The 14,005-nt window shown below is 28.6% G+C and overlaps 1 protein-coding gene across 2 annotated transcripts in view; it reads left to right on the top strand.

Moving 5' to 3' along the window:
* The first annotated feature begins 893 nt into the window (after positions 1–893).
* Positions 894–14,005, top strand: part of LOC123294718 (failed axon connections) — a 133,680-nt gene continuing 120,568 nt past the window's right edge. For both annotated transcript variants that reach the window (XM_044875840.1, XM_044875839.1), the window contains exon 1: positions 894–1,339. In XM_044875840.1, coding sequence (XP_044731775.1) covers positions 1,043–1,339 — 297 coding nt within the window. In that variant the 5' untranslated portion in view covers positions 894–1,042. The remainder of the gene's footprint in view (positions 1,340–14,005) is intronic.

Raw genomic sequence — 14,005 nt, 5'->3', positions numbered from 1 at the left:
CTCCTGTTCTCTCAGTTCTCTCTGTTGCTGTTGCATGGTAACAAATATGTAGGTGACGTCATTGTACACCCCCACCACTATGATGGTATTATTTAATAGAGATCTTTCAAAACTAGATTGCTTAAATCTGGACTGCTACTCAACAAATAAACCTATTGCCTTTGAAAATTCACTACTGGAATTGTCAACAGAATGAGAACCACGTCTCAAAGTAGATTGACAAGGGTAGTAAATGTCGAGGCCTGGTCATAATACGCATGTCTTAATATACAACATAATATCCTGGCGCGTATTTAAAATAAGATTATACCACTTTTAAATAAAGTTAAAATAGTATATTTTGAACAAATTACCATTTTACCATTTAAAAATTTTTTTTCATAGAATTAACACAAAATTATCTAACAATATTACTCGTTTGAACGAAAGAAAAGTGATTTTCCAAAGTTTTCAGAATCCACGCTCAAAATTTGAAACGAATCTTCAAATATTTTCATACACTCATTCTTTTGGGAACGTACTTAAATCGAAAAACTTTTGTTCAACATTTAGTTAATTTCTTTCATTTAATAAACTCCCACCATTAAGGACGTTTTGAATCATTTTTAGGGTAAACAGCATTTTGAATGTCGGAAAACACTCATCCTTCTCAAATATGTTCACTATGCATTAAATAATACTTGATTTGTAATTAAAAAAAAATGCATAAATGTAATTAAAATAAGAATTATTTTAATTAAAAAAATAATGATTAATAAATATGTTACATTTATAAACGATAAAAGAAGTCTGTCTAGTATGTTAGTGATATCTATGTTCTGTCTGTACATAGTGACTAACCAATACTCGTACAGTTCTTCAGCCGCTTGGGTCGCTTGCTGTGTAAGCTTGCTCCAGTGCTAGAAGACTACCAGCGCGCAGTCCGTACGGTGATCTGTTGTGGACAACTTCGTCAAGTGTTCTGTTCTAATAAAAAGCATTTCTTTTAATCTCAAAAAAGTTTTTTGTAATTGTTTTTAATAAAAAAAAAAAATTTTTAATAATGGCTACTGAAGTTGAAAATAACGTGCAAACAGCGGTCGAAACAAAAGATAAAGAGGATGTTAAGGAAGTAACGAAAACTGAGGAAACAGTGGCTGAAAAACAAGAAACAACAACCGCTGAAACTCCAGCTCCTGTTAAGGAACCGGCACCTCCAAAAGTTGTCGTTCATAAAACAAATTATGAAAAAGATATTGTGTATTTGTATCAATTTTCGCGTACACCTTTGTTGCCATCAATCTCTTCATATTGTTTGAAAGTTGAATCCTGGTTACGTCTTGCTGGACTTAAATATGAGGTAGGTGAATTGTTTTGTTTGCTTTTGTTTGTTATAACCAGTGTAGCGTCCACTGAAGCGTCCTTGGACAAGTCAAGTGTGTTTTTGTTTTGTTTTGATTTTAATTTCAAGTTATTTTTTTAATAAAATTTGAATAAATTTTTTATGAAAAGAAACAAGACACAGGGGCGCGACCCTGTATATTTAGCCAGGGTTGTTGTCCTGTGTACTGCGCAATGTCTTTCTGGTGTATATGCTTCTGTGTATGTGTCGGGGTGAATTTCTCGCTTCACGTTAAAATTATTTGTCGGCCATTTTATTATACTTTTGTCTATGTATTTTATGTTTTTTTTTTCAAACTATTTTCACTCCATTTTAATAAATAATTTGTTTCAAAAGTTAAAAAAAAAACTAAAAATTTAGTTGAAAATTTATTTAGAATTTTCTAAAAAATTTAAGAATCTGATTTTGTATTTTTGAGTATTTAATTTGCATCACAATATTCATTTTTTTAGATTTAAATATATTTTAGTTGTTCCAAAAATATTTTCGAAATAGATTTCAATTATATGAATTAAAATTTTTAAAATTTGATTTCACATTTATTAATATTAATCTTTGTAAATAAAATCGATATTATTTTTTTAACTAATAATGGAAGGGAATATATGTTTCTAGAGTCTTAACGATTTTATAGATAAAAAGTTTTGGCTTTATTGAGATTTTTCTATTGATTTCAAGCTTATTTTAAGGATTCGATATCTTGCTTTTTCATACTCGTTAAATTAAAAGTTCGGATTTATCGTAACTTTTTCTTTGTATCGATTTGAAGTACACCCTTAAAAGTTTGCGTAGCCTTATTAGATATAGTATCTAAATATATATTAAATCTCAAGGTTTTTTATAAAGTGTAAAATAAAACGATTTCCATGGTATTTCGATTATCGATCTAGAAATAAGAATTCGAAAAGGCATCTCACACAATGTTTTTAACGAGTCTTATTAAGTATTAAGGATTCAATAATACCTTACACACTTGAAATGCTAAAATCCCCAAAATATAGAAATTTTAATATGAGTCGAATTTGCACTTTCGAAGGATTTAAAAAACTCAAATGAGTTCTCAAGGATTAAAGTTTCAATATCTCGAATTTGCATATTTAAGAACTTATAAATTCTTAAAATTTGGTAAGAATCAGTAGAAGCCCTGTTTAAATTTAATATTCGATAATTTCTGAGGCACGCCTTAGTTTGTCTATCGATATTGATGAGACAAAACGAAAAGGATCAATTTTTCGATGTATGAGTTGGAAAAACTGATTCAAAGAGTCGATTTATTTTGTTATAAAAACAAATTTTCCCAAAATTATATTTTTGAAATTTGATATTTTGAAAATAAAGCGAGATTTCGAAAAAATTACATCTTGGTACCTTAAGAAATATTTTCTTGGTTTTAAAAAGTGTTTTTGTTAATTAAGAATCCAGTTGTCTTTTAGAAATTTATGAAGGACATGTAAAAATAAAATTTTTTTTTGATAAATTTGAATAAAAATAGAAATTATTGTTGCTAATTAATAAAACAAACACCAAATTTTAATTTTATTCGCAGCAGTTGTTTTTTTTACAAATCCCCCTAAATTTATGTTTAATTATTTAATAATTATTTTTGGATAATAGGCCTAGGGCCAGAAATAGTGTATGCCAGTCTTTCACGAAGATTTTCCTAGCGGAGAAATTATTTTTCAGAGGGCCTAAGGATTTTTCGAAAATTTTAATAAAAGAAAAAGTGATCACGATTTGGATAAGCCATTCTTAAGGATCTTCCTCGTTCAGTGTATAAAAATATTTGAGACTTACGTTTCAAATTTTGAGGATGGAATCTGTTAGAATTTGAGAAAATTAACAGTAAAATTTTCCGATATATATCAAAGTTTTTGAAATACTGATGCCTAAAGGTTTAGAGAAAATCACTTACAGAAGAAAAAACACGCAAATGCCATTCATTTTCATCAATTTAAATGTATTTTAGAGAAAAACAAGTGCCATTTGTAATAATTTTTTTATAGGAAAATATTTGCCATGCTTATAGCTCATGAAAATTATTTTTCCAAATTAATCTTAAGAAAATTGGCCTTGTTACATAATAAAGCTTAAAAACACTTCAATATAGGATTTTTTTGTTAAAAACGAAAACTTTAACAGCTCAAATCTATAAATTTAGCACCGTAAGAAGTTTTAAAAAATTGACCTGCTTATAAAACGTGATTGCTTGGTCCTTCCCGAGATACGGCCTTTAATGTTTATCAAACATTATGCAAGGTTATGGCCCAAGGCCTATAATTTCTACACCATTTTTTTTCACTGCATGAATTCTGTTTTAGTAATTAATAATGATATTTCTTCTCTAGGGAATCTACAAATAATGTCACCTTTTATGTACTTTTCATATTTCGATTAAAATTTTTTAATTATGTCTCGATTAATGTATTTTTATAGCAAAAAATTTAATGGTTTTTTCCCAAATTTGAAAAAAAACAATAAAAATAACTTATCGCGCTATAAAAAAGGGCAACACAAATTATTAAGTATTAAAAATTAGGAAATAATTTTTTTACAATTTTCCGTATAATTTTATAATAATTTTAAATTTTCATGTTAATTTGTCACGGGGCTTGTCATTTGAGAACCTCGTTATGGGAAATTAGTGTCTCTCATGGGTGTGTCAACAATATTTATACTTATTACTTCCTTGTTCAAAGTAAAGGAGGTATTATAAACGCATTTTGATTTCCCTGTATCTATTTTTAACTCCCGGACCAAAAAAGGGGTTTTATAAGTTTGACAGCTGTGACTGCCTGCCTGTCTGTCTGTGGCATCGTAGCGCCTAAACGGATGAACCGATTTGGATTTTTTTGTTTCGTTTGAAAGATAATTTAATGGAGAGTGTTCTTAGCTATGTTTCAAGTTCGAGTTTAGGGTTCTGTACCCGGAAAAACTAAAAAGTTAAACAGTTAAAGAAGGCTCTAAGAAAAAAGGTAATTTAAAGAAGAGTGTTCTTAGATATGTTTCAAGTTTGAGTTTAAGGTTTCGTACCCGAAAAGTTTGTCGGGGGTTTTTTAAATTTTCTAAATTTCATTTGTCATGCTTTTAAGTTAAATAAAGAACTTTCAGAATATTTGCCTTTTTATCCTCCTGAAAATCATCCTAAAATTGAAAAACGATGAAAAAATTCAATTTTTGTGCTTATCCAAAATCCTAAAATGATCTTTGAACATATTTTATGAAGTTAAAGATTAATTCATTATTGTATCATTTAGATTTCTAAAATTTGAGAATTCAAAAGCGAGAAAGGCGCTTAAGTATTCATTATTTTTCTATTTAGATCAATTGAATACCTAATTTCTGGGATCTGTGTTTCTCATAAATATATAGACCCGCATAAATCTCGCATGACAAATCATTAATTATTTTTTATTGAACAGAATGTCTTTATTAAATACGATTAATATATATTTTTTGATTTTATTAATAAATAAATAATTTTATTTTATATTTTAATTTCTTTTTAATGGGTGCATTCAATGATACAAATACGGGAGCATTCATTAAAAAGACCTTGCTTAAATGCAATGTGGAAAAACTGACTATATTTTTTATATTTGTGCCGGTATCTTTTTTATTTATAAAATACTAGCTGGCTCGATCACGCGCTGCTGTCGCTCCGTTATTAAATTTAATAAAAATTTTATGCATAATTTTGCGTGTATTGTTTTGTATACATAAAAAATTAATATTAAAAAAATCGAACACCCGACTACGTTAAATATAAACTGAAAAGAAAAAAACATGTCCAACAGTGTTTACATAGCGACTTAAACAGTCGGGATCCATTATTTAGAAGATTTGAGATTTTAATAGTAGTTTTCAGTTTTTATTTTAGTTAGGATTTTCAAATACCTATTCAATGATATATAAGGTGTTTCATAATTGACTGCAGAACTCTTCATTTTCTAAATAAACTTACTTAGACGAATGAAAAATCTCTTTATCAAATTTCAATCTGAGGTCTAATTTTCGAGATAATTAACCAAATCTATTAATACATTTATCCAATGACAGAACACTTAGAAATATATGAATGTCTTTATCGTTGCATTTCATTATCATAATATATATTCAACTTTTTTAAATTAAATTAATCCACAATGGTTACTGGATTGGATCTGACAAAAATTTTAAAAAGTGAGATAGATAATATGATAATTAAATGCAACGATAAAGACATTTTTATATTTTTAAGTGCTCTTTTATTGGATAAATTTATTTTATTTTTTATTAATTGATTTGGTTAATTATCTCGGAAATTAGGCCTCAGATCGAAATTTGGTAAAGAACTTTTTCGCTCGTCTTTATAATGTTATTTAGGAAGCTAAAATTTTTGCATTCAATTGTAGAACACCTTGTACAAAGATAATAAAAAGTGTGATTCCTCCCTGACTTCCATATATACATATATATTCCTCGTATAATGAAAGTAAAACTGAAATTTAAAAGTTTATGTTCATTTTTTCTCATGTAAATTTATAATATGTTCAAAAACTATCAAGCATTATATTATATTTTTATAAAAATGTAGGCTTAAAACAGGTTTGCAAGCAGAGTCAGGTTTAACTTTATAATGCCTGCTTTTGTAAATCAGCCGTAAGCAATGTCATATATTTAATTTTGGCACTTAGTAATGTGGTATGTAATAACTATTAATCGATATAGTGACTTTAAAAAAAATCTAATTACTGCAGTAAAAGACCTTACCTTTAAGGGGTATAATAAAAATAATGTCCGATTATTAATTAGTTATGGATTAAGACACGTTATCTGATATCTGACAGTCTAAATTACAAATTGCTCTGGATTTTAGAGCTGGTGGGATGGGGAGGGAAGCTGAATGTGGTTGGTTGGACATTAAGGACAATGTAAGGATATTGATATTAATTGCTAACTCATACGTCTCAAATACTTTTTTGAAAAAACTTTTACGAAGGATTTTGAAGTAATCATTAAAAATTGAAAGTTTAGCAATTTTACAGAAGAGGCCCAGGTGACTGGTATCTTTTATCATTGAATAAACCGGGACAAGTCGACTTTCCTGTCTGTCAAGTCAATGGGCATTTTTTTCTCGAGATTTCATTACCAATACGGGATTCTTTCTATAAAGTACAGAAAATTTCCGAAAATTGGGAAGTTATTTTTTAAACTTGATTTTTGAAAATCGAGATTTCATTATATTGAAGTTTTAAATTTTTGAAAAATGCTTCAAGGGCATAAATAATTATATAAAACTGATTACTAATGAATTAAATTTTTGTACGTAATTCGAGTATTGCTATACGGAAGCTTATATGGTAAGAGGTATAATTTTTAACAATAAAACAAGCATTTAAAAGAAAAAAATATAAATGACTTTTTGATCTTTAAAAACAATACTTTGTTGTTATACTCAAAGTTCATTAAAACTACAAGACCCAGTGGTATTAATCTTCACTAGAGAATAGAGAGATGATTGATGACCTTTACATTTGGTGTGGAGATAAAAATCTTTAATATTGTACACTAGAAAGTAAATGAAACACACACACACACACATTTGGGGCGTTTAAATTGTGACAACAGCTGGACGCAGAACTAACTAACATCACTGAATAATATTTTAAACATATGTCTATGAATTTATTTTATACCAAAAAGCCACGAATATATTACTTACTGGCTTAAAAATGTGCGATTATTATGTGAAAATAATATTAACTGCCAAACGATTCAAACTAGACGAAAAAGTATTCATGCTTCACTACATAGTATAAAAGAAAATCGCTTTTTCTGTCCCTATGTCCTTATGTCCCTATGTCCCTTTGTACGCTTAAATCTTTGAAACTACGCAACGGATTTTGATGCGATTTTTTTTAATAGATAGAGTGATTCAAGAGGAAGGTTTTTATGTATAATACATCAATATTATAGTAGAGTAAGGGGTTGAAATAAGGGTTGAAAGGGATATGCTTCAAAAACTAAAAAAGTTGTGCATCGATTAAGCTAAAATATTGACACGATATACAACCAGCTTCAAAGATCTATTGTTTTTATCTACTTTTAACCTTCGGAGGGTAGAAAGGTGTAGCGAGAAAGTGGGAAGGAATTATCGAATATTTACAAATATACCTAAGTGGGGTATCAAATAAAAGAGCATGACGTGTACATTACAAAACTGTTATCCCACGCAAGGAAATGTGGAGGGAGGGGTGCAAGTGGGGATGTTGCCCAGCAAAGCGGGTAGTTCACAGCTAGTTTTTCTATAAATTAACTAGGCGTTTGATACTGGTAAATTTAATATGATAAACGTCTGGACTTAATGGATGGCTATTTGTGACCGATAAATAATTCACCTTGTATACAAATACATAATAATACCTTTATTTACATTTATTACTAATTTAAATAATAAAATATATTTAAATCTCAGTTAAAACCTAACAAAGTGAAGCTGCATGAGTCAATTATGATAACAGCAGCTAATTGAATAAAAAAAAAATTTATTACGTATAAGAACACATCTCTGTACACTATAGCACGTATCCCTCCCCCCTTAAATCGTGTCCCGCATTGTTTATGATAAATGACAGAAATGATTCATTACATAGATATTAATATGAATTATTTTATTTACATTGTTTTTTTTTTAGTTATTTTTATTATTAATTTTATATTTATTTTATTATTAATATTAATATTTTTAAACTAGTTATGAATTAAAATAATTTTGATTAATGATCAATCATTGCTATATATTCTGTACGTCTGTAAGTTTGTCTGTTTATGGCTGTTCTATACAAATTTTTGATTGCTGTAGAACTTTTTAACTTTTTTTTTTTTATAAAATTCTCCTAAATATTCTTTGTCGGGGAAAAGATTTACAAACAGAAGCGGTTTTCCCGATAAGAATGGTTAAAGTTACAATTGAATTTCAAGCACTGCGATTATTTTCGAAAAATAAAAGTACCCGAAGTATCACGTACTGAAAGTATCGAATATATATGTAAGTAGCTTACTTACATATCAGTTTTTTTTAGATAGATCAATATTAAATGAATGTCAGATCATCTAAGATCTTTTTTAAGTTTTATATTGTAAGTTTTATAATCATCTCAATAATAGTATAAACATCAAATTCATTTCAGATACATACTTACATACGTATACAGGATGATCCAAGTTAAAATAATAGGACTTAAAATAAAGTAGATAACGATAATATAATTACAATTTAAAAATACACTTTTAACATAGGAAATGTTACCAAAAGGGTATTGTAAATATTGCCAAAACGACTGTTTGGAAAGATTAGAAATCTCTAGTGCCAGTCGGTGGCAGACTTTTTTTTCTCGAACCGAGGTATAATCATACACCTATAACTCTACTGTTGGTTTATGCATAAGCCTTTGATCATGAAGGATCCTTAGCTCATACTGTCAAACTTGCGTTTATTAAAATTTTAACAATTGATGAAGTTCTGTTGTTACAATTTGAAGCACGCTGTATACTTGTACATGTTTGTATGTTTGTATGTATGTAATAAAAATATAATTTTTATTTATAGTTTATTGACCTTAACAGCATCATTATAAAATGTTTTATTTATATTAGTATACTATACATATTTATGTATGTATGTATGCATGTATGTATTAAGAAGAAATATAGATAAAATAATAAAAAAATGCTTTCATATTATTTACACTACTGGAAACGAAAATTTGAAGCACTGTTTTTTGCTTGTAAAACATAGTCCCCCCTAAAGAGTCAAAATAACATACCAAAAAAGGATCTTTACATTTTACAATTTTAATGTAGAATTTGACTGGCTTATGTGTCCGTTACAACATTCTATTATGTAATACCAAAATGGCAACACATTGAAAAAACACATCGAAAATCACTTTTTATAAAGAACAAAACCGACTAGCCCTGGAGCCCGTAACAGTTAAACTGCGCAATACTATTTAATGATAGGTACAATATGGACTACGTGTACCAGGGTTTATCGTGGCAGAAATATTTTGAGCTGTCACACCCAAATATTTCGAAAGTAGAACTCAAAACGAACAAATTAAAACAAAAATAATTCCGTGATAAGGGTAAAATTTTATTGGCTTTATATATTAAAAATCGATGTGGCAGATCTTTCTGCCACGATAAGAGCTGTCACACCAAATTTTCCTCAATAAAAAAAGATAAAGTTTGCAATCCAATGGTCTCTTACAAATTCATTTCCATGAAAGTGCAAAATGTTACTTGTAATTATTAAAAATAAAACTAAAAATATTTCTGTCAGGATAAAAACTCTGGCACATCTAGTCCATATTGTACCCATCGTTAACTAGTAGTGATTCATATGCGAAATTTTGAAATCCGTGTAAGTACAGTTTTACTGTCATGGGTTCCCCGCCTAATCGTTTTAATTTGGACATAAAACCCATCTTGTGTAATCTTTTTCAGGTATGTAAAACGTTTATAAGCAGTTAAAGAAAATACCCTATTATCGTTTATTGTGTTATTTTACCCTAAAGATCGTTCACTCAAGGAACACTACCTTATCCCCAACCCCAAATATGTTACAATAATACCATCGAATATCATTTTCTACCCTTGTTTTTTTCCTAGAAAAATACATTATTTATTGCCTATGACTTATAGGAAGTATAATTGAAACGTTATAACTTATAAAATGTGAATATACCTTTGCAATACATTAGGGTAAATTCACGGTTGCAGCACAAGTAACGGTATAAAGTCGATCTTTACCCATCTGATAACTAGGTGAGACATATTTTTTATGAAATTATATTGAATTTTAAACATGCCTATCATAGTTTTTGTTTCGAAAAGCATTCGTATCTATTTTAAATTAAATTAATTCTAATCAATTTTTTCCATGAACGATTTTTCACAGGCAAACCTACACCATTATTTTCGTAATTAAATTATCTTCTGACACCAATTTCGATTGATTAGCAGATCGTTGTAGATATGTTCATACCATATGAACAGGTAAATCAATTTATCAGAAGAAAGATAATTTAATTATAAAAATAATTGTATAGGCTTGCCTTCAAAAACCGCTAGTGAAAAATTGATTAAAATTAACTTTATTAAAAATAGCCACTTTTCGATAGAAAAACTATGATAGAAGTGCTTAAAAATCAAAAAAAATTTCATAAAAAATATCTTTCATTCTGACTATCAGATGGGTGAAGATCGACCTTATACCGTCTCTTAGATCATTGTGTTTTTAGGTCGGAACCACACAAGCACCAAAAATTGCGAATATTGATTTGAATAAAACATTTATTGTTTCAAATAGCTAACATTTAAAAATCAAAGATTTCTATATCACTGCTTCATCTTTTCGAGACCTAACACAACAACAATCAAACAAAAGTTAAAATTTCAATGTCGAATAGTTTCCAATACTGTATAAATATAGAGAAATAATTATATTATTACAACTTTTTTTTTTTTTTTTCAAAGACATCTGTTCTTGAAATTTTATAACAAATTTTTTTAGTAAAATTATTTTAACATGCAGGCATTATTAAAACAAAAAAACACAATTGTGGGGGCCTTTAAATTTTTAAATTTTGGATGTATTAAATAATTTATGTAATAAGTCACGATGTATAAATTATATCATTAAACAAAAACGAAAATTATTCGATGGCATCTTTGTTTTACATAAAAATGTGGCATTTTGTAAGCTGGAGGGGATAAATTTTTAACAATATTTATATTGTTTGTTAATGACGATTTTTTTCTGCTTCTCAGAGACATTTTTATTGTAAAACGTACATACAGTTTGAGATACAGCGGTAATTTAGCGAAATTTTCGAAAATGTTCGACCAATCAAGATAAAGATAAGAAAACAGACAAATTTTAGCGAAATTTTAAAAAATTACTTAAGAGAATACTCAATCAAGATCAAATTAATAGAGATCATTTTTCTAAATCTTAATTTTGATTTTGTTACGATAAAAAAACAAACAAATTTTATTCAATGTTGACAATATTCTTGGCTTCACTATAAATTTGCGAAATATTGTTTAACAAGGGAAAACAAATAATTCCTTGAGTTAATTGTTGAAATACTGTGTATGGAACGTGTTGATTACGCAATCGTTTGTTTTTTTATGTCATATAAGTAAAGAAAGATAGCCACTCTTACACACAAAGTAAAAACATTATCTTTTCACTGCATCAGTAAATATAGTATATGCTACAAACAAACAAACACATACATAACAGATGTTACGTATAAATTTAAAATATATGTATACAGAACCCGTATACATACTATGTAATGTTTGAAACATAATTTACGCCCTCACGGGTAAACAGTGAGCTTTACACAAATTTTCTAATGGTTTAAAAGATAGGTATTACGGTCCCAAGACCCAATTGACCTAAATGGCTCATTTACGAATCCGACTTCACTTTTTACGTACTAAGGGCGCTATAACAGACAGACAGATAACCGTAAATGGACCAATTAGGTGATTTTATCAATATTTTTAAGCGTTACAAACTTGGGACTAAAATTAGTATACCTGGATATATTTCATATATACATGGTATGAAAAATTAAGATCGATTGTCCATTATATTTTAAGTAAGTTTATAAAAACATGCTGCGATACACGTAGAGACTATTTGTGACAAGATACTTGTATCTGTACATAATACTTATACATCATATGTATACACATACAAATTATACAAACACAAGGTATGATTTAAAATAACCCTTAAAAAGTTCCAACTTTGATAGCGAATATCTTTTTTATTTGATGGGCAAAAAATTTTGAACTAAGCAATTCTCAAAAGCGTGGTTATTTTTAACATCTACTTAAAATTTTATTTCATTCTGTTAAAAAGTGGTTTTACGGCTATTCTATTTTAAACTATTATAGACAAAAGAAGTTTAACTGTAATAGAAAAAAATGTTAAATCGGCTTTGATAATATTATAAAGTGAAGACAAAGAGAATCTGACTGTTTTGCTGATGAGTACTTAAAAAAAAAACGAAAGAAAACGTTTTAGCAAACAAAGCGAAATACATGATTTTTAAAAACATTATAAAAGTGTACAGATACAGAATTAAAGCCAAGAAGCAAACAAATAAACACCGTTATTTATAAAAATACCCTCCAGATATATATTTGCGAAATAATAACAATAAAAAAAATATATATCTACACAGATATTACGATTTAAAGAGAGTGGAAGAGGTACCACGCTACAAATCATCTTACTATTACCAACATAAAAATAAAAATTCCATCACTAAAATTATATTTCCCCCTCATGATATATTTCTTTCTAAAAAAAGCTTTTTGAAGTTATACTTAGACGCGTTATGTATAACTAACCTAACTCACATACAGACTTTCAACTCTCTAACTTGATTTGGAGAGACTGTACAACTTTTCAAATAAAATCACGAAAAATGTAATATTCCGACATATAAAAGAGGAAAAATGGCTGGGAGTTTCCCAAAAACCACATCCTTGATACTAACCCAACGTATTTAGGAGACTTTACTGAAGCTTAAAACCATTAAAACGTCGAAAAAAGCGGTTTCTCCCGACGAATTCATCTTTGAATTCAGTCTCGCGTTTAAACACATCGATTCGAATAACTAAGCAATCTTATATCATCAAATTTCAGTTCATTGCCGTTGAAACAAAAAGCAGCGGAAAAAAATCAAACATCTTCGAAAAACTCAATAAATAGGCATGTTCATTAAAAAAACCCTGCACGGACAGAAAGGTGAAATTCGTTTTTGAAAATTTACTCAAAATATGAACGTTTAAAATTCCTAATTAAACAAAAAAGAAGGTATAGGTTAGTGACATAAATGCCCAATATCACCATGGAGATACGTGTAAAATACATATTAAACTTCATTTTGCTAAAAGTGGATGGGCAACAATCTTTGAATGCTTATAACTTCTTCGTTTTTTAATCAATTTTAATTTCACTTTCAAATTTTGTCATATCAAGTCCAGTTTTACATTTTTTTACGTATTATGCAAATTCAACATCAGGCGACTACCGTGTGTTCTGAAAATAATGAAACGAATTTATAGCGCATCCCATTCTTTTCCGTTGACATTCTTTACAGTGCATAACTCTATATTTTCGGATAAAATATGATTAATAAAGTTAATAGTAAATATTATGTTGAATGTTCGATGAACGATGTTCGATGGATTTGCATGGTCTTCAGTCTTATCGATATGTCTATAGGAAAGAAATTTTAAACGGTACACCGTGCAAGAAAATAGTTGAACAATCATTTCCAAAGAAAATCTACTTTAGCGAGTACAGTCAGTAGAGTTTCGATAATCAGAACGTTTTTCACCCAGTCATACTCTCCCAACCGCTCTCTACTATGCACTCGAAAATAATATTGTTTGTTTGTGGATTTAGGAAAAAATAGACCCGGAAAAAATGGACTGAAAACAATTTCGGTAATAGGGTCCCATTTTTGAACGAAAGGGTTAAAAAGGCCAGAACCTGGCCGACTCCTCTATAGTCGACAAACTCCGGGTCCATTTTTCCAGGTATATTATTTT

Source organism: Chrysoperla carnea, chromosome 3, assembly GCF_905475395.1.
Source record: "Chrysoperla carnea chromosome 3, inChrCarn1.1, whole genome shotgun sequence".
Taxonomy (NCBI): Eukaryota; Metazoa; Arthropoda; class Insecta; order Neuroptera; family Chrysopidae; genus Chrysoperla; species Chrysoperla carnea.
The sequence above is the reverse complement of the archived record's forward strand: the minus strand, read 5'-3'. Positions and strand labels throughout refer to the sequence as shown.